This window comes from Myotis yumanensis, unplaced genomic scaffold (genome assembly GCF_028538775.1).
Source record: "Myotis yumanensis isolate MYYU_CA2020_CCGP unplaced genomic scaffold, mMyoYum1.0.hap1 SCAF_22, whole genome shotgun sequence".
Lineage (NCBI taxonomy): Eukaryota > Metazoa > Chordata > Mammalia > Chiroptera > Vespertilionidae > Myotis > Myotis yumanensis.
This window is the reverse complement of record NW_027223773.1, coordinates 15,210,251-15,233,487: the sequence shown is the minus strand read 5'-3', so window position 1 is coordinate 15,233,487 and position 23,237 is coordinate 15,210,251. Positions and strand designations below refer to the sequence as shown.

Sequence of the window (23,237 nt, the reverse complement as noted above, 5' to 3'; positions counted from 1 at the left end):
GCCGCCGCCTCCAGATCCAGACTCCCGTTCAGGCTTCCCCGGCCCCGCCCGCCCTCCCGCCGAGAACACGCGCCGGTGCTCAGTGTCCCCGCGGAGGGTCCCGCCGAGCCCCTCTGGGGCGGGCGAGGTCTGTCCATCCTCCCGTCCTGGGCACCAGCCCCTCTGCGCGCCTCCACCACTTTCTTCCCTTCGCCCTGATCTGCAGGTGGCGGTTTGGGGGCGTGGGGTGGGGGCGGGGAGGAGGGCGGGGAAGGGCCGGCGGGGAGGGGCGTCGGAGCGCTGTCACCGAGTCACGCCGCCCTGCCCCGGGAGCGGAGCTCGCGGAGCGCAGAGGCCGGCGCGTGCGGGAGCGGCGTGCGGGTCCTGCCAGCCGCGGGCGCCCGAGCCGCTGGCCGCCGGAGCTCGGCGCGGAGCCGCCCTCGGAGCCGGCGCCCCAGCCCCCCGAGCGCCCGCCATGGAGCCTTCGCACAAAGACGCCGAGACGGCGGCGGCGGCGGCGGACCCCCGGGCGGCGGCGGCCAGCGGGGTGGTGGTGCAGGTCCGCGAGAAGAAGGGCCCGCTGCGCGCGGCCATCCCCTACATGCCCTTCCCGGTGGCCGTCATCTGCCTCTTCCTCAACACCTTCGTGCCGGGGCTGGGTAAGGCGGGGCGCGGAGGGGGCGCGGGGGGGGGGGGGGCGGCGCCCGGGCAGGTGGCGGCGGCGCTTGGAAAGGCGCCTGGAGGGCGCGGCGCCCCCGGCCCGCCTCTCACCTTCTCCCGCCCGTGAACGAGGTTGTCCGGCCCGAAGAGCCGCAAACTTTGCCGGGATGTTGGGAGCCCGCGGGCGGCGCCCCGACCCCCCCCTCCAGGCGCCCCGAAACCCTGCCCCTGCTCTCGCCGCGCACCCCTTTCTCCGAGGGGCCTGGGACCGGCCGGGGGAGCGCTGGCGGCCACGCTGGCGGCGCCCACGTCCCGAGAGTCCGGGGAGTCGGAGGAGCGGGGAGAAGGCAGCCGCGGGCTCAGGAGGGGGCGGCCGTGGGAGGGGGGGCGCTCGTAACCAGACACCCCCTCACCTGCCTTCGGAGACGCGATTCCGCCAGCAGCCCCGCGGGGCGCCGAGGGGACGGGATGGTTAGTTCGGATACCTGTGGGCTTGTGTGTTTTTAAAGATTTCTAAAACTTGATTTTGAGACAGAAAGGGAGGGGGAGAGAGAAACATGGGCTGCTTCCTGCACGCCCCCTAGGCTCCCCTACCCCCCCAGGAGCTGAGCCCCCCACTGGCAACCGGGCATGTGCCCGGACCTCGGACCAGGAACCAAACCCCAGCCCTCCAGGTGCGCAGGACCAGCCCAACCCACTGCGCTACACCGGCCGGGCAGGCACCTGAGGGATGGGGTCCCGCGTGGGGGGAGGTGACCCCAGCTCCCCCCTCCCGTTCCCCTGAACGTGGAGAGCGCGCCCGTGCAGTTCTGTGTTGCAGCCTGGCGTCTGGAGGGACCCTGGTGCCCCCCCGCACCCCGCTTTCCAAATTTTAAAACCGGAGCCCGTCGCAGGGACTGGGGTGCGGTGGGTGCGTCCGGGAGGGGAGCTTTCCCCAGCACCCCTCTTTACCCCCCTTCTCCGTCTGCACGCTCCCCCCACCAGCTGGCCTGCTGGGCGCCGCCGTCCCTCCTGCAAGGGGCGCCCTCCCCACTCCCGCGCGGGACCGAGGGCACCGCGCCGCCCGCCTCAAGGCAGCCCACGCTGGCCGCCAGCCCGGTGCCCGCGTCCGGCTCCCAGTTCCCGAGAACCGAGAACCGAGAACCGAGAACCGAGGTCGGTTCAGCTCAGGTGTTTTCTGTTCTGCTCGGCCTTTCCCGCCGCCTCGCTCTTGGCGGCTTAGCGGGGCCTCCGCGGCGCCGGGAGAGGGTCGCACCCGCCCGCGCAGGACTGGCCGCTCCCCCTGCGGGTCCCTCCGCCCGGGCCGGGGCCAGCACCGCCGCCCGAGCAGGGGAGGCGGCCGGTGGTCGCAGCTGCGCCCCCTCCCGGTGCCTCTCCCGCTGCCGGGCGCGGGCTGCGGGCTGCGGGCTGCGTTTGCGGGGCTCGTGCCCGGCGCGGAGCTGGGGTCCGCGGGCGCAGGAACCCACCCGCGGGAGTGTGAGCACCGCCGCCTCCCTGCCGTGTGGCCCCCGCCCCCCGAGTCCACTCAGTGTTTTTAAAAAGTGAAGTCAGTGCCACCCGCTGGTCCTTGGAGGAAACAAAGGAACTGGCGCCGGGCGGGGGCGCCGCACCAGGCCCTGCTGGGCGAGGGCGCCGGCAGCTACCACCTGTGCCCGCCCGGCCTCACCTCCTGGGTCCCTTCACTGCCACTCCCCCTCCCCCCTTAGGGACCCAGTGTCCCCTCTATGCACTTCCCTTTGTTAGGTCAGAGTCCTGTGGGATTCTTGTAAGAAACCTTCTGAGAAAGTAAGGGAACTGCAAAAGTAGTGGAACAGGTGAGTCTCGGGCGCAGATTCCCGAATTTTCAGTGCGCGAATCCCGCGTGTTTCCTTTAGTCCCTGTGGAGCTGACGGTGCACAGCCCGTGCCCCCCCACCCCGCCCCCCACCGGAAGGGGTGGTGATCCTGGCAGGGTCTCATCTGCGAATCAGAGGTGCGTCTCCGGGTTGCGGGCAGGGCTGTGAGGTTACCTAGGGCGCAGGGGTCTGGCGCATGGGGAGAGCCCTGGAGGTGGTGGCCCCTCCTGCTCTGTGCCCGGCTGCAGAGCTGACTCCGGTTCCATCTTGGGGTGTGTGTGTGTGTGGGGGGGTGCCGCCTTTCCGGACCTTTCTTCTGAGCACTTAATCTCTCTGCTCCCCTCGACCTGTGTGACATGCCAGCCCAGGCAAATGCAGGCGCCTCCCCTCCACTTCCCGGGGTCCTCCTGGCTCATCTGAAGCCCCGGTGAAAAAAGGGGGCGGCCGTGTGAGGGGGACAGCTCATTTCAATCCATTCAATCCACTCACGCATTCATCCCACGAGCACAGAGCGCCCGCCACAGGCCAGGCACTGGGGATGTGATGGCGAACAAACCAGCCAAGATATCATAGATCATCGGAGCAACTGATGCGAACTGTGTTTAAATTCCATGAGTGCCCGGATGGCAGAGCAGCAGTGTTTTAGCCGCTCCCAGTGGGAGCAGCATTAGGTTAGAGTCTAACGAGGAGACCCATCACCGCCCGGGCTCTCCCACCCTCACTTCACCCCGCTCTCTGAGAACTGGGCAGACCCTTGGCCCAAAGGTCTTCTTCTTCCTGGAAGTTTCCTTCCCTCCAGTCCTCTCCTCATTTGCAAGTCGTACAAGAGTGCAAGTGTGGGGGTGAATGAAGGCGCGTGTTCTCTCTGATGTAGGGGTTGTAGGTCCATGGAGGACCTGCCATGGAGAAGCCCAGTCTTCACAGTTCCCGGGTGACTTCTTCTTTATTATTTTTTTATTTTTAAAATACATATTTTCATTGATTTCAGAGAGGAAGGGAGAGGGAGAGAAAGATAGAAACATCAATGATGAGAGAGAATCATTGATTGGCTGCCTCCTGCACGCCCCCTAATGGGGATTGAGCCTGAAACCAGGACATGTGCCCTGACCAGGAATCAAACCATAGGTGGATGCTCAACCACTGAGCCACACCGGCTGGGCCCTGGTGACTTCTTGACCCAAGCAGTGGTGCTGTTGGGATAACACTCCGGCCAATAAGAGGGATGTTTCCTCTCCTGGGGAGTGGATGGGGAGCAGAAGTGATTTGTGGTCTTTCTGACTCCTCATTGGAACAATAAAAACAAATTTAAAATATGGATGATGGAGCCTGGCCAGGTGATTCAGTTAGTTGGACCGTCATCCCGTACACCGAAAAGTTGCAGGTTCTCTTCCTGGGCAGGGCGCATACCTAGGTTGCGGGTTTGATCCCTGGCTGGGGCGTGTGAGGGAGGCAACCAATCAATGTCTGTCTCTCTCTCTCTCTCTCTCTCTCTCTCTCTCTTGCTTTTCCTCTATCTTTAAAATTCAGTGGAAACATATCCTCTGTTAAGGATTAAAAAAAAAAAAGGACGGTAAAGAGAGTGACCCAGTCCTATTCAGCGACACCCCACTAATAAAGACCAGTGCCTGTACCTGCATAGTCCAACAAGTAGGGCAGTTATAAGGATATACACAAGCCTCATACACGTAGGGAAGTTCATTGTTATGGCCCTAAATAGCCAGAGAGTGTGTCTATTGGTCAGGGGTAAAATTACACTTTCATATTTTACAATTATATCTTGATTGACTTGGTGAAGGGAAAATGTTAGTAACTCCGATAGTGGGAGGGCAAGTGGGATGGAAGGGAGCTTCCATTGACTGTCAGCCCTTCTGTCAGACTCATGTTGGCCATTAGTCTGCTGCTGAATATTCATAAATACTTAATCTACCCCGAACATATTGCCTACTCTCTGAACTCAACTGAAGACTTGCTTCCCCCGTAAGAGCATCACTGGCTGGTTCACTCTAGCTTCTCTCGGCCTAAGGCTCTGATAGTTAATAGGTTCTACCTGAGGCATCTTTTGTATTGTTGACTTTTTATTACTCTTTCAGGAGTTTATTCTTTGTCTATATGTAAGTTGCTTGAGAGCAGCAACCATGTTAATTCTCCTTGATATAGCATGTCTTGTGTGAATATTTATTAACTAGAATTATACTCCAGGAATAGATATTAGCTTAATTTTATAGAAGCAAGGCAGGCCAGCACCTGGAAGTTTATATCCTACTCAACCTTTTTTTTGTTTGTTTTGTTAATCCTCATGAGGATATTTCTCCTTTGCTTTTTTAGAGAGAAGGAAAGGGAGGGGGAGAGACAGAGAGAGAGAGAAACATCAGTGTGAGAGAGACACATCAACTGGTTGCCTCTCACATGGGCCTTGACTGGGGACGGGGAGTGAACCTGCCACCCAGGTACCTGCCCTTGATTGGGAATCCAAACAGAGACCCTTCAGTGTGTAGGCTGACGCCCTAACCACTGAGCAACACCAGCCAGGGCTCAACCTTTTAAAGGAAGTTATTTGAGGATGTATTTTAGAAAACAACAGTGTCAACCAAGAAGAAAGATAAGAGATTCAGGAATAATGTATCTAATTCATGGCAGCCATAAAAGGCAACCTCAGGATGAAATTGTCCCCAGGTTTGGCGAGCAGTCTGTCTTATTAGAGTAGGAGGATGGAGGCACCAGGAAAGCGGTCTCTGAGGATGGGGGGTGGGGGGACCTTCCACAGAGTAGGATGGAGGTACTGCAAGGAATTGATGTGGTGATAGAACACACACAGCAGGAAGTAAGCAAGGAAAACAAGGCGATTGGTAACTGCAGGAAAGTCAGAACGTTATGCTAAAGGAAGTTTCTATTAGGGTCCCCAAACGAAGGCGTCTGCCCAATGAGAGTGGGTGTCAGCAGGCCTCAAGAAGAAGGACGGAAAGATTCCAAACAGTAAAGGGAAGATTTGGAAGCGACTAGGGACCCGGGGAAGAAGGCACAGATTTCTTCTTCCAACTGTGAAAGAGAGGCAATCAACACCTTCTGGAAAACCCAGACATCTTTATGAGCGGCATAGCTCCCATATGCAGCCAACAAAAACGTGGCCTGATTTTGAGCAAGTGGTGGAGAGTGAGAACGGCTCCTGTAAGTGCGCAGGGCCTGTCCCTGGCCCAGTGGTGCCCAAGGTGGGCTCTTAGTTCTCTTTGACTCTGCAGCAGAGAATACTTGCTTAGTCATATGATGTAAAGGCTGCTTCTAACACCAAACGCAGACAAAGCACTGGAGACTAAAATAGCTAGAAAGGAGGACGGAAAGGCTTTCCACCTGGACAAGAAAAATGAAAAGCACAGCTTGTAGCTGGCAGACAGGCAAGACAAGGGAAGGGTAACTGTGATAGATTAGATTATTGCTCCCAATTATTCGCTGTCCTCCCCTGGCTTGCCACGCCTCCTGTGGGAGGGGAATCCTTCCTTCCCTGCCCATTGGTGTCAGGCTTGGACATGTGACTTGCTTTGGCCAATGGGATGTAAGTGGAAATGACATAAGCTATGTCTGAGCAGACACCTCAAGAGGCACTGTGAGCTTCTGCCTTGTCCTTTTCCCCTCTCTCATGAGAGTGGCAGGTCTCAGGTGGGGGCTGCTCTTCAACCTGCTTCCCAGAATCAAGAGGAAATCAGAGGCAGGGCAGGGCAGGGCATGTGAATGGGAAATAGGCCTGAGTTGCTAAGGTTTTTTGTTGTTTACAGTGTTGTTATTGTCCTGGCACACCCTTCAAAGCTGACTGACATGTACAGGGGAGAGTAGGGGTGTGAATACCTTCCTCATATAAAGTGGGGGATCAAGAGATGCTGTCTGTAATCAATAGATTAAGAAATAAAGATTACCAAGGTAATCAATAGATGGACTGCAATAGTGATATGTTGGGACAATGGGACAATAACAGTGTACTGGGTAATGCTGGGAGAAGAGTAGAGCCAAGATGGGGGTGATGTAAGTGGCTAACTCTTATGCATCATAAGATTTTCTCTAATAACTCATTCCCAGAACCACACACATTTGCTGAACTCCGCCCCCCCCCCCCCCATCTTTTAAAAATAGCCTCTGTTGATCCTACTCTGGCCACTGCCCTTCTCCTCCCCCCTTTATAGCTGAGTGCCCTGAACCAGTGGCCTGGGTTTGCTGTCACCAGTCCCTTGAACCTTGCCTCCGCCTCTCACCTAAATGGTACATCAGGATCAGCAAGCACGTCTAGGCTGCTGACTGCTCCCGTGGTCAGTTCTCTGTCTTCATCTTCCTGGACCTCTCGGTAGCAGTGGACATCATTCTCGCTCCCTCCTCCCCGAAATGCTGCCTTCACGTGGCTTCTGAAACACCACCCTCCTGCTTTTCCTCCTGCCTCGTGTTTCCTTTGCTGTTTCCTTTGCTCATCTCATCAACCTCTAAACCTGGGAGTCCGCCAGGGCACTTGCTCTTGATCTTCACTTTGATCTTCATCTCCTTTCCGCCTACACTCACCTCACTCCCTTGATGCTCCGGCTCAGCCTCCTGGCTTGAAATTGCATCCTTATGACGAAGACTCCCAAGTCCACTTCTGCAGCTTGGACCCCTCCCTTGAGCTCCAGTGTTATATTCAACCGACTTCTCAGCATCTCCCCTTGGGAACCAAAAGACACCTTGGAGTTAACTTATCCAAAACCAAGCTCCTGCTTTTCTTCCTGAACCTGCTTCCCCCCATTTTTCTCCATCACACGAATGGCGTTCTTCAGAAGCTCAGGCCAAACACTGGGACTCACCCTTGACTCCTCTGTTCCTCATACCCTGTTGCCAGGAAATACTCTCGGCTCTACTTTCAAAATCTACTCAGTGTCCGACCACTTCTGAAGCCTCCAGCTTCTCCTGAATGATTTCAGTGGCCGCTTAATGGTCTCTTTGTCTTTACTGACATCCCTCATAGTCTCTCAACACGACAACCAGAGTGACCTTTTTAAAACACAAGGGAGTCGGATCATGTCACTTTTGAGCTGGAAACCCTCCGCTGGCTCCCATGTCCCTCAGAGTAAAAGCTCAGGTCCTTATCATGACCCACAAGGCCATAGGCCGGAACTTTCCAGAAGAAATATAACACGAGCCACAGAGGTAATCTAAAATTTTCTAGCACTTATATTATAAAAAGTAAAAAGAAACAGGTGAAATGAACTTTAACAGTATATGGGTTGGGCAAAAGTAGGTTTACAGTTGTATAGGGTGTCCCAAAATTCACGCAAGATTTGAATTTTTCGTGATCATTAACAACAACAAAAAAATAAAAACCTAATTTTACTTGGTTTATTGAATCAGATTCTAATATCTTTTGCCCTTTGATTTCAATCCCTTCAATTTGATAAGCATTACCAAGTACCAATTATGGCCCAGGAGCAGGGACAATGAAGACCACGGCTTTGTGTATGTGCCAGCAAAGCCGTGGAGGCCATTTACCCGATGTGCTATTCCATACATAACCCTATACTGTATACTTTGTGTATCAATAAAACATTTACAATTTTCAATTATAAACACGTGTTTTCTATCAAAATACTTCTTGCGTGAATTTTGGGACACTCTATACAAGTAAATAATAAATACAATATAAGAATAAACTCTGTTTTACGTGCTGGCAGGGCTGGTTTCTCCTGAGGACTCTTGCTTTGGCATGTATACGGCTGTCTTCTCTCTGTGTTTGTCTGTGTCCTAATCTCCAGTTCTTATAAGGGCACCAGTCATGCTGGGTTAGGGCCTAAGCTGGGTCAGGGCCTATGCATTTAAACTCATTCACCTCCATAAAGACCTTACCTCCAAATACAGCCACCTTGGGGGTTAGTGACCCTCCACAGCAGGTCCCTCAGCAGACGCACTTGCTCCTGCTATGGGCCAGGCCTGGCTCCAGCTGAGACAATGTCACGGAAGGCACAGTCCCGCCTCACACGGTCCCGCCTCACACGGTCCTGCTTCAGGGAGCTGACCTTCTGTGGGAGGGTGGGTTGTGCTAAGTGCAGACAGCAGTGTGTGCTCTATGGAGGGAAAGAGAACATGGCTGCTGGGCCCATCTCAGGTTCACGGGGGAGAGAGCACAGCTCCTGGGGGAATGAGCAACAGCTGTCCAGAGTGACCCCGAGGGCACCCAACTAAGTAACATTTCCAGTTCTGTGTCACATTCATGAAGCCACAAGCGTCATGGAAAGTAGGGAGGCCCGGCCAGCGTGGCTCAGTGGCTGAGCATTGACCCATGAACCAAGAGGTCGCAGGTTTGATTCTCGGTCAGGGCATATGCCCAGGTTGTGGGCTTGATCCCCAGCAGGGGGCGTGCAAGAGGTAGCTGATCAATGTTGGTATTTTTCATTGATGTTTCTATCTCTCTCTCGTCCTCTCTCTCTCAAAATCAATAAAAACATTTAAAAAAAGAAAGAAAGTGGGGTGAACCTCAGAGCTAGTTCTGGTTCTTCAGTAGCATCGAACCTTGGGCAGGTCGCTTAACTTCTCCGAGTCAAAATGGAACCAATGATCCCTGCTCAGCCACCTCACAAGAACATTATGTTCTGTTCATGGTAATGCCCTGCGTGGTCGGGAAGGGTTATCACTGCCGATTAACATCAGCAAAATTTCCTTTGTCCCGAGATCATTTCTGGGATTTTCCTCAGAGTGGCATCTGGGCTGGGCAGGAGACCAAAAGGCACTTCTGCCTTTCCCAGCATCCTGGTCCCTGGCCACGTCCAGAACTGAGACAGGGTATTCCTGGGCCCGACCAAAGTTCACATGCCTGGCACGCTGAGGGTGACAGGGGGTGAGCAGGCTCTCCAGGACTTGGTTTACCACACCCAGTGGGAGGTTTGCCATCCTACTCCCCAAACCCTGGGCCTGAGGCATCTGTCCCTGTGTAGGAGGCTGGGGGAGCATCAGACTGGTGAATGAGTATGGGTGTGTGTGTGTGTGTGTGTGTACATACATGTGTACACATGTGCATGCACACGCAAATGTCCCCACAGGATTTACCTCTCAGTTATTTCACTATGAAAATTAGAGGACTGCCTGGCTGGTGTGGTTCAGTGGTTGAGTGTAGGCCTATGAACCGGGAGGTCACGGTTTGATTTTCAGTCAGGGTACATGCCCGGGTTGCGGGATCGATCCTCAGTGTGGAGTGTAAGAGGCAGCCAACCGATGATTCTCTCTCATCATTGATGTTTCTCTCCCTCTCCCTCTTCCTCTCTCTGAAATCAATAGAAAGTTAGAGGACTGTTCTCAGGTTCATGTTCGAACAGCCCAGCCTCACAAGCCCAGGGAAGAATTGTTGCAACTTGGGGGTTTACAGTCTTGAGGCCCCATCCCCGGGGCAGGGGGGGCTGGTCGTGGGAGGATGTGTGTTGTGGGCAGGAGTGTCCTCAGCATGGAGCTTCCCGGTGAGAGCCGGGTGTGGGTCCCAGTGGCTCCGCTGAGCACATGTTCTCCAAGCCGTGTTCCTTAGGAAGGGCGTTCCTAGAGAAAAGCTGAGGCAGCAGTGAGGGACAGTCTCCTCCTAACCAAAAGGGACAGCACAGGAGTAAATGATGCATTCCCAGTAAGTAAGGTCTTAAATGACGTCGAAGGAGTCATTTTTCTTGAAGGAATCTACACTAATAAAAGAGAAACACATGGTAATTAGTGTACGACCGCTACCCTTCCCATTGGGTAATCAGCATATCCTTATGCAAATTAACTGTCAGCCAAGATGGTGGCTGGCAGCCATGCACTGAAGCGAACAGGGAGGCTTGCTTGCTCCAGTGACTGCGGACTACAACGTTCCCTGCGTAACTTGCCGGCCTCTCAGCTGCAACTCTAAGCAACTATGTACTATGTTGCAAATAAGAAGCTAAACAAAACCCAAGAAACCGGCTTTCAGTCAGCCCCGGACCGCAACATTGTATCAATGTTTTCAGCAGCGAGGCCTCAGAGCTAAAGCTGGCCCAGAATAAAAAAAAAAAAAAAGAAAGCAAGGAGCGGTTGGGAGCTTCAGTCACTCGCCAGCCAGAAAACAGCCCTCAGCCCCTCACCCATACTGGCCAGGCCCCAGTGGGGACCCCCACCCTGATCCAGGACACCCTTCAGGGCAAACCAGCCAGCCCCCACCCATGCATCAGGCCTCTATTCTATATAGTAAAAGGGTAGTATGCCTCCCGGCACCGGGATCAGTGGAGCAGCGAGGCTTCTGGCACCGGGATCAGCATGACAGGGGGCAGCGCCCAAACCCCCTGATCGCCCTGCAGCTCTGTGTGTGACAGGGGGCGGGGCCACAACCTCCCTATCCGCCCTGCTCTGTTCATGACGGGGGAAGACGCCCCAACCCCCTGATCAGCCCTGCTCTGTGCCTGATAGGGGGGAGCTCCCCAATCCCCTGATTGCCCTGCGGCTCTGTGTGTGACAGGGGGGAGCTCCCCAACCCCCTGATCGTCCTGTGGCTCTGTGTGTGACAGGGGGCGGGGCCACAACCCCCCTGATGGGCCCTGCTCTGTGAGTGACAGGGGGCAGCGCCCCAACCCCCTGATCAGCCCTGCTCTGTGCGTGACAGGGGGTAGCGCCCCAACCCCCTGATCGGCCCTGCTCTGTGCGTGACAGGGGGCAGCGCCCCAACCCCCTGATCGGCCCTGCTCTGTGCGTGACAGGGGGCAGCGCCCCAACCCCCTGATTGGCCCTGCTCTGTGCGTGACGGGGTGGCGCCGCAACCTCCCCATCGACCCTGCCTTGAGTGTGACAGGGGGTGGTGCCCCAACCCCCCAATCGGCCCTACCCTGGGCGTGATTGAGGGTGGCATCGCAACCTCCCAATCCGCCCTGCTCTGTGCATGACGGGGCGGAGCCCCAACTCCCCAATCGGCCCTGCTCTGAGCCTGACCAGGGGCTGCCCCTAGGGATTGGGCTTGCCCTCTGCCACCGGGAGCAGGCCTAAGCCAGCAGGTCGTTATCTCCCGAGGGGTCCCAGACTGCGAGAGGGCACAGGCCGGGCTGGGGGACCCCCCCCCCCAAGTGCACAAATTTTTGTGCACCGGGCCTCTAGTCTATATATATAAAAGCCAAGCGATCGAATGGCAGAAGGACCAGAATGACCGGTGGCTATGACAGCCGGTGGCTATGATGCGCACTGTGGTGGCCAACTGGCCTGATCAGGACGGGGCTGGCCAGCCAACCGCTCTCAGCCCCCCCCGCCCCCCCCATCAGGGGTGGGCGGCCGGACCCCACCTGTGCACTAATTCATGCACTGGCCTTCTAGTAAAATGACATGAGACCAGGGCTGTGCTGGAAATGAGCGTGTGGGGGCCATGGCCAGGGTCCCCTGGGTCCCCAGCACTTGGTAGACCTGGGTCTTTGTTAACTGAGAATTTTGACCCTGAGAACAATTTGGTATTTGTGGAGAAGAGCCTTCCCTAAAACCTCGACAAAGAAAATGGTCCACCAGCCTGGCCACGATGGCTCAGGGGCTCAGCGGCAACCTATGAACCAGGAGGTCATGATTCGATTCCGGTCAGGGCATATGCCCTGGTTGCAGGCTTGATCCACAGTCAGGCAGGAGGCAGCCAATCAATGATGCTCTCTTGTCACTGATGTTTCTCACTCTCTCCCCTTCTCCCTTGCTCTCTGAAATCAATTTTTTTTTTTAAAAAGGCCCACCTCTCTGAGGGCCGGACAGCTTTAGGGCCTCTCCAACGTCTTCATTTTAGAGAAGAGAGGGCTCCCCTGGTACCCAAGGCTCTTAAATTTCACCATCACCTGCCCCCGCCCGAGGCCTCCTGCCACCGCAGCGTCTGGCTGGTGCTGGGTGGTTTATGGATCTTTGTTGAATGGAGTGAGCGCACTGGCCTTTAATACAGATCTGGTGAGGGCTGCGGAGGAGGACCCATTCAGACCCCAGCACCGGACGGACCAGCACCGGACGGACACCTTCTCACCGCCCAGCGTTTTCCTACTAACAACGTTATTGAGATGTATTTTTATATCATCAAAGTCGCTTTTTCAAGGCGCAGCAAGTTCTTCCCCTGCCCTGCCTTCCAGTCTCACTATTCCACCGCTTTCTGAGCTTCGGAAGCTTTAGGTGAGTGACAGAGCACCTTCCAGCAGAAGCTGTGGGAGGTGCGACTGCTGGGAGCCTTCGGGTCGCCTTCCCGGGTGCTGCCTGTGCAGGAATCCTCGCCCCACGTGAGTGCCGCAGATGGGCCAGACACAAGCAGCCTGGAGGCTTCCGGAACAAACACTGTTTGGGAGGTTGTCATATTTTATTTTCTGTTTTGTTTTGAAAAGAAGCATTTCACCAAGAAGGCAAACTTCCTCAACGAAAACGGAATAGCACGGCGCCAGGAGCATGACTTTCGACGTGGGCCATCTCCCAGGAGGAGACAGATGGGCGCGGGCCCTGGCGGTGGGTGTTGCCTGGTTCCGAGAGGGTCGCCCTGAGGCCACGTGGCAGAGGGGAGTGCCATCCGCCCATCAGAGGGACCTGGGTCCTGGATCCCACTCAGGGCGGCTCTGGTCTTGCCACATTAATACATTTCTGTGTTAGCAGATTAAGCACATCCCTGCTCGTGGCTCAGCTCTGACCATTTTGTTCCTCTGCTCTGGAATCTTCAGCTCCTGATCCCGGAGCTCAGTTCACCCCACCCTGGCCCGCAAGGACCCATGAGCTTCACCTGCTTGCTGCCTCCCTTTGTGTAGTTGAGCTGGGCCACTGCCTTTCTCAGGTGCTGCCCAGGGGTTCTGCTCCTGCCTGGACCTCCCTCCCCACCATCATGTCCAAACCCCACAGCCGTCGAGGTGCCTCTCCGTGCCCCTCCAAGCCCGTCTTGATCACTCCCGTGCGGCGAGCTCCTCCTTCCTGGGCCTCTCAAGCCGCGTAGGACACTTCTCTTGCTCTTCTTCTGTTCTGGTCCTTAAGTCTGGCTCTTCTGTTATTGTCTTAATCTTCTTATTCTTGAATCCTCTCCTGGAGGGCGGGGGCTACGATTTCCTCACCTTCTGTGCTCCCAGCACCGAGCACCTTTGCGTAGGTGTTGACGGAAGTGAGGCCGCGCATGCGCACTGCCTGCTGGTGGTGGGGCCAAGAGCAGGGCCCGGCTCCTTTCAGCTAGTGAGCCCTTATCCACGGGACACGGGTTCTCCTGTCACCTCTCAGCATCCCTAGCTCAGAGGGACACAGGGACGGAGTCCTCAGGGCGGCAGGCAGGTGGGCGGGGGAGGCTGTACACAGCCTGTGTGTCTGAGGAGTCCTTGGTGGTCTGGTCACTCAGGGTGGGACGTGGGCAGAGGAGGGGTGTTGGCTGCCCCATCACAGAGGCACGGGGCTGCTCTCTGGGGGTGGGTTGGGGGTGGGTTGGGGGCAGTCACACTGAGAAGAGCCAGGCACCATCCGTCTTTTTGAGTCGTATCGCTAATGACACATAAGTGGGGGGTGGAAATGTTCAAGCTTAGCAAACTGCTGTAATAAAGATTGGTTTGGCCAATAACCATCAAATTAAATCTAGGGGGAAATTTTGATGAGGAGCAGGATATTAGCATGAGCTTGCAGTGTCCCTCTGCAGAACGCTTATAACTTTCAGGGAGAAAAATCCTACCGTGAGGAAATCAGATAGCATCGTGCCTGGTGAAAAAAACAGCAACCTTACCTGGACCCTGCGAACACTGTGCTAGGCGAAGGCAGCCTGTCACCAAGGACCACGTGTCCCCATCGTGCGCGGTGCCACTGCTATGAAATGTCCAGGACCGGCCCATCTGTAGAGGCAGCAGTAGTTGTCGGGGGAGGACGGGGGCGGGTGGAGAACTAGACAGTGATGCTGACGGAAGTGATGAAAATGATCTAACATTGATTATGGTCATGGTTACATAACTCTGACTATACTGAAGCCATGAATTATTAAGGGTGGATGTTACATTCTGTGAGTTCTATCTCAAACCTGTTAAAAATGAGCATCGGTGAGGAGGGACAGACAGACAGCACGTGCCCGTGTCACTTCTGCGGTATTCTGGCTGGGAGCGCAAATCCTGAGCTGAGTCATGAGGAGATATCAGAAAAGCCCACGTAAGGACTTTCTACGAAGTACCTGGCCTGTGTTCTCCAAAAATATCAGTGTCATAAAAGATTGAAAAAAGACTAAAAACATGACAACTAAATGCAAAGGATGATCTTGGATTATATCCGGTACTAGAGAAAAAAAATGAATACCAATAAGGACATTAGTAAGATGATCAAAAAACTTGGAATATAGACTGTAGATTAGATAAAATATATTCACCTGGCTGGTGTGGCTCAGTGGTTGAGCATTGCCCTAAGAACTAGGAGGTCACGGATCAATTCCCGGTCAGGGCACATGCCTGGATTGTGGGCTCATTCCCCAGTGGGGGGTGTTCAGGAGGCAGCTGATAGATGATTCTCTCATCATTGATGTTCCTATCTCTCCCTCTTCCTTCCTTCCTGAAATCAATAAAAATATATTTTAAAATATATCCATATCACATTTCCCGAAATTGATATCCCTAATATGAATATGTAAGAGAATACATACCTTTGTTCTTTGATAAAATATCATATGGTTAGAAGCCAAACATACTGAAATATTAAGGAATAAAGGCCTGTGATATATTCAGCCTACTCACAAGTGGTTCAGAAAAATAATAATATGAAGAAAGCAAGAGAGAGAAGGATAAAACAAATGTAAAGTGTTAGCAATTGGCAATCTAGGTAAAGGGAGGATGGGAGTTCTCTGTATTATTCTTGAAACTTCTCTGTAAGTTTGAAAGTATTTTAAAACAAAGAGTGAAAATATATGGTTAGAAGCCAAACATACTCATACAGTTCACAGCAATTGCACCGAAATCCAAATTACTGGGCCTGACGTTAGTCACATCCTTTCTCATCACTGAAGGCCTCTCTCCCAGCTCTAACTCACTCAGGGCCACCTGGAGCCACAGGAAGGAAGTCAAGGTACAGGTGCCTTGGCTCGCAGATCCCAGGCCCTCCAGAGAGGTTGCCCAGGGATCCCCGCTGTTAAAAGCCCATGGTCGCACCAACGCTCATTGCAGCCCTTGGGTGTCAGCTGTCCCTCCGCTCCACAGTGCAGGCTCGATTATTACGAAAGTGAGTTTCCCAGAAAGCTGGGGCCAGTGCCCACAGCTAGGTTCCTGGCAGGGGCTGTTGGAACTGAACAGGCTGCATTGGTAGCCGTCCTTGGGGGCCGACCAGGAATGGAAATGCTTCGGCCAGAGCTGGACCAGAGCCCAATGCTACAGAGCTATTTGGAGAATTCTTTCTCTTCTTGGTCATTCCTCCTTTTGACCTGTCAGGATGGAGTCCAAGAAGCATTCATGGACCTCAAACCAACAGCCAGTGACCTCGCCTTCCCAGGAAGGCATGGCCTCGCTGCCTCTGAGCCTTGGCTACTCTGAGGGGTCATGTGAGCTGAACACACAACTGGAATCATTCTGTGGCCCGACTCAGAAGGGAACAAACAAAAACACTACCATCTTAGGCCCAAATAAGTGGGGTTTTAAGGCTGAAGAAAGAAAGGGGGGGAGCGGAGGATGCACCGAACCATACAGGTTGGGCTTGACCGAAAGAGTTGGTCCTGGGCTTCAGTGCCGAGGCCAGACTCTGAGTCTGATACATCCTGAGAAGAGGGCCTTGGGAAGTGATCGAGGCAGAAGGAAAGCCAAGCCAAGCCACGGCTTTGGCCAGATACCTGATTGCTTGGGCCCACTCTTGGGCAAGACTGCTGTGCATTTTATTCCCCCTATAGCTTCTCATCTAAGCCCAGTGCAGCCAGTGTCACAGAATGTTCTTGATCTCCTGGTGCAGGTTTCCCTGAAGACTCGAGAGCTGGGTCTGCCCTGTGTCAGGATGCTTGGCGATCGACCGAAGCACAGTCCGGGGGTCGGGGAGCATCGATGTCTCCCCAATGCTGTTTGGAGAGACATCATTTCACATTCTGCATGGGGTTGCCCACCCACCACGCCCAGACAACGGGATCGGCACAACCACCAATCATGAGGGGAAACACACTTGATTCTTTTTAATTTTTTCAATATATTTTATCGATTTTACAGGGAAGAAGGGAGTGGGATAGAGAGTTAGAAACACTGATGAGAGAGAAACATGGATCAGCTGCCTCCTGCACGCCTCCCACTGGGGATGGAGCCCACAACCAAAGTACATGCCCTGGACCAGAATCGAACCCGGGGCCCCTCAGTCTCTGGGCCAAACTGGTCAGGGCCACACTTGATTCTTAACATAAGTCTGAAGACAATACCAGCTAGGGGGTAAGGGGTGCAATGATGAAATCAAGATGCATTGAAATCAAGTGTCTCCTCTTTTGGGTTATCTGGTCTACCTACCAGTCTAATTTTGGGTTTTCATTCATCATGTGGGTTAGTCTTACCTCTTCGACTACACCTTCTCTGTGTCTCCCTCTAGTGTGTGGGCCAGTGCAGAGCACTCAGCAAGACCCCAGGAAACTGCTGACTAAGAGAGAGTGCGCTGGGGAGGAGAGCGGGCTCTGCTGGGCTGTGGCCCAGTCCCCCAGCTTCTCATTCCGGCGCTGTCCTCACGGCACCCTTGGCTGAGTGGCGCTCTCTGTCTCTGTCCGAGCTCCACTTTGTACCCACCTGGAGCCCGGGTGGTTATCATTCCTGCCTCCGGGTTTGAGCGGATGTTGTAAAAGCAATAGGATTCTATGTACCGTGTGCCTTTAAGTCAGGAAGTGAACGGAAGCTCTGCTCCAGGCCTGAGTGCATGCTCTCAGGTCTGAAGGAGGGAGACCTGCGCTTGCAGAGGTGGCAGGAGAGGAAGCCTTCGCCCCCATTGCTCCCCGCCCTCCCCCATCCATTCTCCACCCGCCCCGCCCTGCCTCACCTGCTCCCCATGTGCTGACCAGTGGGAGGCACAGGCCGGGATGGAAGAAGGGAGGAGAGAGGTTGGGTGTTGGCTCCTCCAGCCCTGACCGCGACCATGGCCTCCGTCCTGCAGTCCTCCCTCCACCCCAGCCCTCTCCAGACTAAGACAGTGTACCCTTCCCTCTCCCTTCCCCTTCAGGCCCAGGGGTGGAAATGGCCTCCGCTGCTTCTAATCCTCAGCTTCTCATCTCCCGTGGGCTCCCTGGTCCCTCCTGGGCCTCTGTGAATAGTCCCTTCAGCAGGCCCGGGGCTCAGGCCTCTGTTTCCTGCAGGGACGCCCACTGGCACAGAGATGTTTGTTTCTGGCGCCCTAACTGGGCTGTGGGGCCCTGACCACCCCCTGGCAGCACTGTTGCCTCCCACCCCCACCCTATGCCCCCCTAGTTTTCCTAAAGAGGTTGGTTTCTAACGTCTTCCTCCTGGAAGCTCTGGAACAGCCAGCACAGGAGCCAGAGCGCCTGCCGGCTGCCGAGCGTGGGCGTCCAGCTTCCAAATGGCTCTCCTCGTGAGATGCCACGCTCCCACGGGGCCAGGGGAGGGGCTGGGGGGACCGGGGCAGGGGCTGCAGGCATGCTGAGCTCCAGGGGCCTCAACCGGCACTCTTCCTCCTCCGACTTCTTTTATGGGTTTCCATGTTCTTGCTTAACACAGGCACCAGCCTCAGCCCCTCCCTGGGCTGCTCTGGCCCCTGTGCTTGGCCCAGAGACCTCGCATCTGCCCACCTGCCCTGTGCACTCCCCAGCCCTGACCGCGGGAAGCCCAGATCCCCGGCAGCTTTGTGGCCCCAGGAACCACTGCCCTCCTTCACCCCGGAGCCCTGTCTTTTCTCACCTGCTCATGGCTCGGCCCACCTGTCCCCTTCCCCTCACGCGCGTCCACAGACCGGCCGAGCTTCCAGAACCAGCTCGCCATTCTCAAGCGACTACGGGATATGTTTCCATCTTCCTGATCATTTTGGAAGATGCAACACCTGCCGGCCTGTGTCCTCCTTACCTTTCCTGTGCTGAAAGGACATTGAAAGCAAACCCCCATCCCAGTACCGGCACTTGCCACTCCCTAGGACCCACCATTTGCTCTTTGTCCTTCATTTCCTTCTGCCCCCCCCCACCCCCCCGCCATGACAGTGATGGTGAACCTTTTGAGCTCGGCGTGTCAGCATTTTGAAAAACCCTAACTTAACTCTGGTGCCGTGTCACATATAGAAATTTTTTTATATTTGCAACCAGAGTAAAAAAAGACTTATGTTTTTGATATTTGTTTTATATATTTAACTGCCATTTAACAAATAAAACTCAACCAAAAAAATGAGTTCGCGTGTCACCTCTGACACGCGTGCCATAGGTTTGCCATCCCTGCTCTATGAAGATGGAGACCAGCTAGAGAATAAAACGGTCTATTCAGTTTGATCATCATCTCCCACTCGCAACAAGACCCTCGCTGTTTGAGTTGGAAAAGCCCCAATGACTTCTTGTTGTGAGAAGAGTCATCAAAATACGCCCAGTGCGTTTCGTCTTTACAAAAGACGCCAACCGTTAGTGCAGCATCGACGCAAAAGGACCCCCTTTGGTGCCACCCCGGCGACACTTTGAGAAGCGCACACGTTCTAGCTGGACAGGCCGCACCCGGCTCCCCTCCCGTGGGATTTGTGCGCAGCCTCTGAGACGCGGTTTTGTGAGTAGAGAGCCGGCGGGGCTAAGTCGCAGTGGCAGGAGCTGATGCAGCGGCTGAAGTCCTGAGTTAACCATGGGGTTGTCCGCAGGTGGGGAAGGCAGTCACACCAGGGATGAGGCTAGAAAGGAAGAGATCAGTGTGTCAGCAAGGCAGGTCTCTACACAGTCCTCTCACCAGAAGGGCTTGGTGTCGTTTTCCAGAATAGATCGAAAGTGCAACCTCTTTTTAGGAAAAGAAACCAGAGTCACACTTCACTTTCCCAGATTCAGCCCTCGGTCCGTGGAGCCAGGGCCAGGGCCTTGTCCCTGACTTCGGCCGTCGCGTCACGAAGCTCACTTGGTGTTGCCACCCGTATGCTCACTAATGCCCAGAAGGAAACATTTTAGGTTTTTCTAAGTGGGTTCTGGCAATTTGCTATTTTAAAAATACTTGTGAGACCTTTACAGTTGCCATGGTGATGTAATTTCCATAAACACGATATTTGTGAGGATTTTTGCACATTAAAGGCTGGGGTTGATACGCCGAGTTGGGGGGGAAGTAGGTGGTGAATTTGGCAGCCGGCCCATTGCTGCTTCCCTCGCAGGCTGCAAATCTGGTTCTGAGAGCGCGTGTTTATGGAGAGACCTGGCTCCAAACAGCACAGTGGGCACGAGAGGCTGCTGGGAAGACCTGGGGGGAGAGGCCGGCCGCTCCCTGGACGAGGCCACCGGGTGCTGGGCCCTGGGCGCCCCCGCTGCTGCTCGGTGGTCCTGCCCAGGCCAGGTGACCGGCAGTCTCTCCCCAAACCTCGGCTGCACAGAGCCTGCGAGGACGGACACCCTGGAGCTGCCCGAGGGATGTAAGGAGCCTGAGGGCTCCTTTCCCCTGTGCAGATTCGTCAGGAAAAACCCCCTTTCATGCATGACACGCTGCAACGCTGAACACCGCGATGGGAAATGACAGGAGGTAAAAGCAGAGCAGTATCAGCCACAAAGGAAACACGGGCGAGAAGCGGACAGCTGTATAGCCGCCCTGAATGCCGGTGGTTGAGCAAGAGCAGCTTTAATTAGAGAAAGAGGCAGACGGTCCCGAAGGCACCCGGCTTTGGCCAGATACGCTGGGTGGCTGTTGGGGCTCCGCGGGCTTCCCTGAGCTCCCTGTTACCTTCATTCCCCAGCAAACGGAACATACGAAGGGGTCAGGGGAGACGCGGAACAAACAAAATTTTCTAATAACGAAAAGTGTTTTGGAAGAGAAATGACCGTAAAAGGAGTTAAAGGCAGGAGTGCCGGTGCGAGAGAATCCCACGAGGGCTCGCTGGCGTGTAATTGAACACCCGGGCGCAGCGCGGGGTTTGCATCATGCAGAATTGTGAGTCAGGAGTAATAATTACTAGAAAGCCATTGTGTGGACTGTCACAACGTGTGCGGCGCCGGAAATTTGAACAGGGCCCCTGAGGAGGACGTGTCCGACTTCCTGCCTGAGGAGTGCTCCTCGCCGCTCCCTGACAGCCAAGCTGCGATGCCCAGGAGGGGCTGTGTGTGCACACCTGGTGCCTTGCATGTGTGTGCATGTGAGCCTGCACACCAGTGTGCACACGTATGTGTGAGCCTGCATGTCTGGTGTGCATGTGTACACATGAACCTGCACACTCACATGCACATGCATGTGTCAATGTGTACATCTGTTGTGTGTACACACATGAGCCTGCATACATGTGTGCATCTGCACACCTGGTGCCTTGCATGTCTGCACACATGTGAGTCTGCATGTCTAACGTGTGCATGCACATGTGAATCTGCATACTTGTGTGCGAACATGTACACCTGTTGTGTGTACAAACATGAGCCTGCATACACATGTGTGCATACAGGTGTGAGTCTGCATACCTAGTGCATGTGTACATGTGAGCCTGCACGGCCAGTGCCCAAATGTGCACAGGACAAGTGTTCTTGCAGAGGCTCGCACACGTCTGAAAGGCGAGAGCACCAGCCCACGGCTGACAGTCTGCCCTCACGAGGGAAAAGGCCAGGGGACTGTCTAGTCTGCAGGCTCTGGCGACAGCAGCTGCTGCTGCCGCTGCCACCTTGTGATTTAACTATGTTTATTGAAAAACAGAGAGCGATGAGCGAGAGACGTTACAGGACGCTTTGTGCTTCTAGAGTCGTGAGGCTCCGGGTAAGCCTCATTCCAGGGCGAGCAGGCCGAGGCCTGAGGCTGCGGGTGGAAGGCAGCCGCTCTGCCGCTGGGCTTCCCCGCCTGGGACGCGGATGTGACGCCGTCAGCCTGGGGGGGAGCCCGTCTAGGACAGGCGCCAGCCTCAGGGACGCCGTCCAGCTGCTCGGAGGGCGGCCAGGCATTGACTTTGGCCTGAAATGTCCGGAGGAGCGTGACGTGAAAAGCTGCCCGAGGTGGCTCACCGCCCCGTCCGGAGTGGGAACCTCGGTGCCTGCAGCCTGCCCGGCCTCCTCCCTTAACACACATTTCACTTAAAGCTGAAAAAGCCCCAGTAGCCGGCAGTGTGACGGGGCCGGGGCAGCAGGAAGGAGGCAGCAGCCAGGCCCCCCTTCGGCCACTGCCCTGCTCTGGGCAGGAGCAGTGTCCTTCGAGGGGGGCTCTGCCCTGGGGCCAGGCACCAATGCCGGGGAGCTGTGCCCTGGGGGTCGCCTCCTGGGATGCTCCCCCCACTCCAGGGTCAGGAAGGCCAGGCCGGCCCTTGCCCCCCTGCCAGGAACGAGAAGATTGCGTTCTCTGGGAGGGAGAAGTAGAAGCAGACCGCCTGCCACCCTGCCCAGAGGCGGGGCCTGGGGGGGAGACAGCCCCCGTGGGTGCAGAGCAAAGGGCATTTGGGGATGTGGCCCAGGCTTCGTTTATTTACTTTCGGGGTGCTTCCCTAAACGCCAGGACCTTTTCCTGGGTATAACTTCCTTATTTTGCTGAAGGTCTAGATCCCACTCTGCTACTGGATAACTGTGTGACCTTGAGCCAGTTAACCAACCTCTCTGTGCCTCTGTTTCTTCATTGGCAAAATGGGGATAATAATAGTACCCACTTGGTAGGATTCTTTTAAAGGTGAAATGAGCAATTACACGTAAAGTGCCTAAAATTGTGCTCGGAACATGTTAGGATTACAACTTATCACCTAGTTCTGAAGGATATCTGTATTTAAATCCCCGCCCCCCCTCAAACATACACCCCAGCTTCTGGTAACTAGGAGTTTGGCCTTTTTTTTTTCTTCAAAGATTCCACATGTAAGTGAGATGATTTCTCTTCCCGTGTCTTATTTCACTGAGCATTATAGCCTCAGGTTTCGTGCATGTTGTCACAAATGGCAGGATTTTCCCTCTTTTAAAGGCTGAACTACACAGGTACAGATATGTCATGTTTTAAAGTCCATTCATTCATTCGTGTTGTTTCCATGTCGCGACTATCATGCTGCAGTGAACACGGGAGAGCAGCTGTCTCTCAGACAGGGGTTTGGCTTCCTTCGGGCGTATCTCAGACGTGGGCTATGGATCATCTGGTGGCTCTAGTTTTAACTTTGGGGGAAACTCTGTGCTGCTTTGCATAATGGCTGCACCGATTTCCACCCCCACCTGCAGCGCTCGAGGGGTCCTTCCTGCCACCCTGCCCCCACTCGCTATTTCCCGTCTTCCTGCTGACAGCCATCGACAGGTGTGCGGTGACATCTCCCTGCCACGAGCGATGCTGAGCTTCCTTCTCTGCCCTGTCCCGTCCGCGTCTCTGTTAGAGAAAAGTCTGTTCAGCTCCTCTGCTCACTTTTGTGTTAATCCTCACCTGAGGGTATTTTTCCATTGATTTTTAGAGAGAGTGGAAGGGAAGGAGGAAAGGGAGGGAGGGTGGGAGGAAACTTGTATTTTCTAAAAAGAGAGAGAGAGAAGGAGAGAGAGAAAGAGAGAGAGAGATCGATGTAAGAGAGACATATCAATTGGTTGCCTTCCGCACGCAACCAGTTCAGGGATCAAGCCTGCAACCCAGGCATGTGCCCTTGACAGGGAATCAAACCCACGACCCTTTGGTCTGTGAGCCGACGTCCTAACCCCTGAGCCAAACTGGCTGGGGCTCGTTTTTTAATTGTTTATAATTAATGTCATTATTATCATCCTCGGAACTGGGACTGGGGTGAAGCCGGCCCT

General features: G+C 54.9%; 1 protein-coding gene across 1 annotated transcript in view; it reads left to right on the top strand.

The window, feature by feature from the left end:
* Positions 1-369: 369 nt before the first annotated feature.
* STUM (stum, mechanosensory transduction mediator homolog) overlaps positions 370-23,237 on the top strand; it is a 46,547-nt gene continuing 23,679 nt past the window's right edge. The window contains exon 1 of the mRNA XM_070401101.1: positions 370-638. Within this exon, the coding sequence (XP_070257202.1) occupies positions 455-638 (184 nt within the window). The 5' untranslated portion in view covers positions 370-454. The remainder of the gene's footprint in view (positions 639-23,237) is intronic.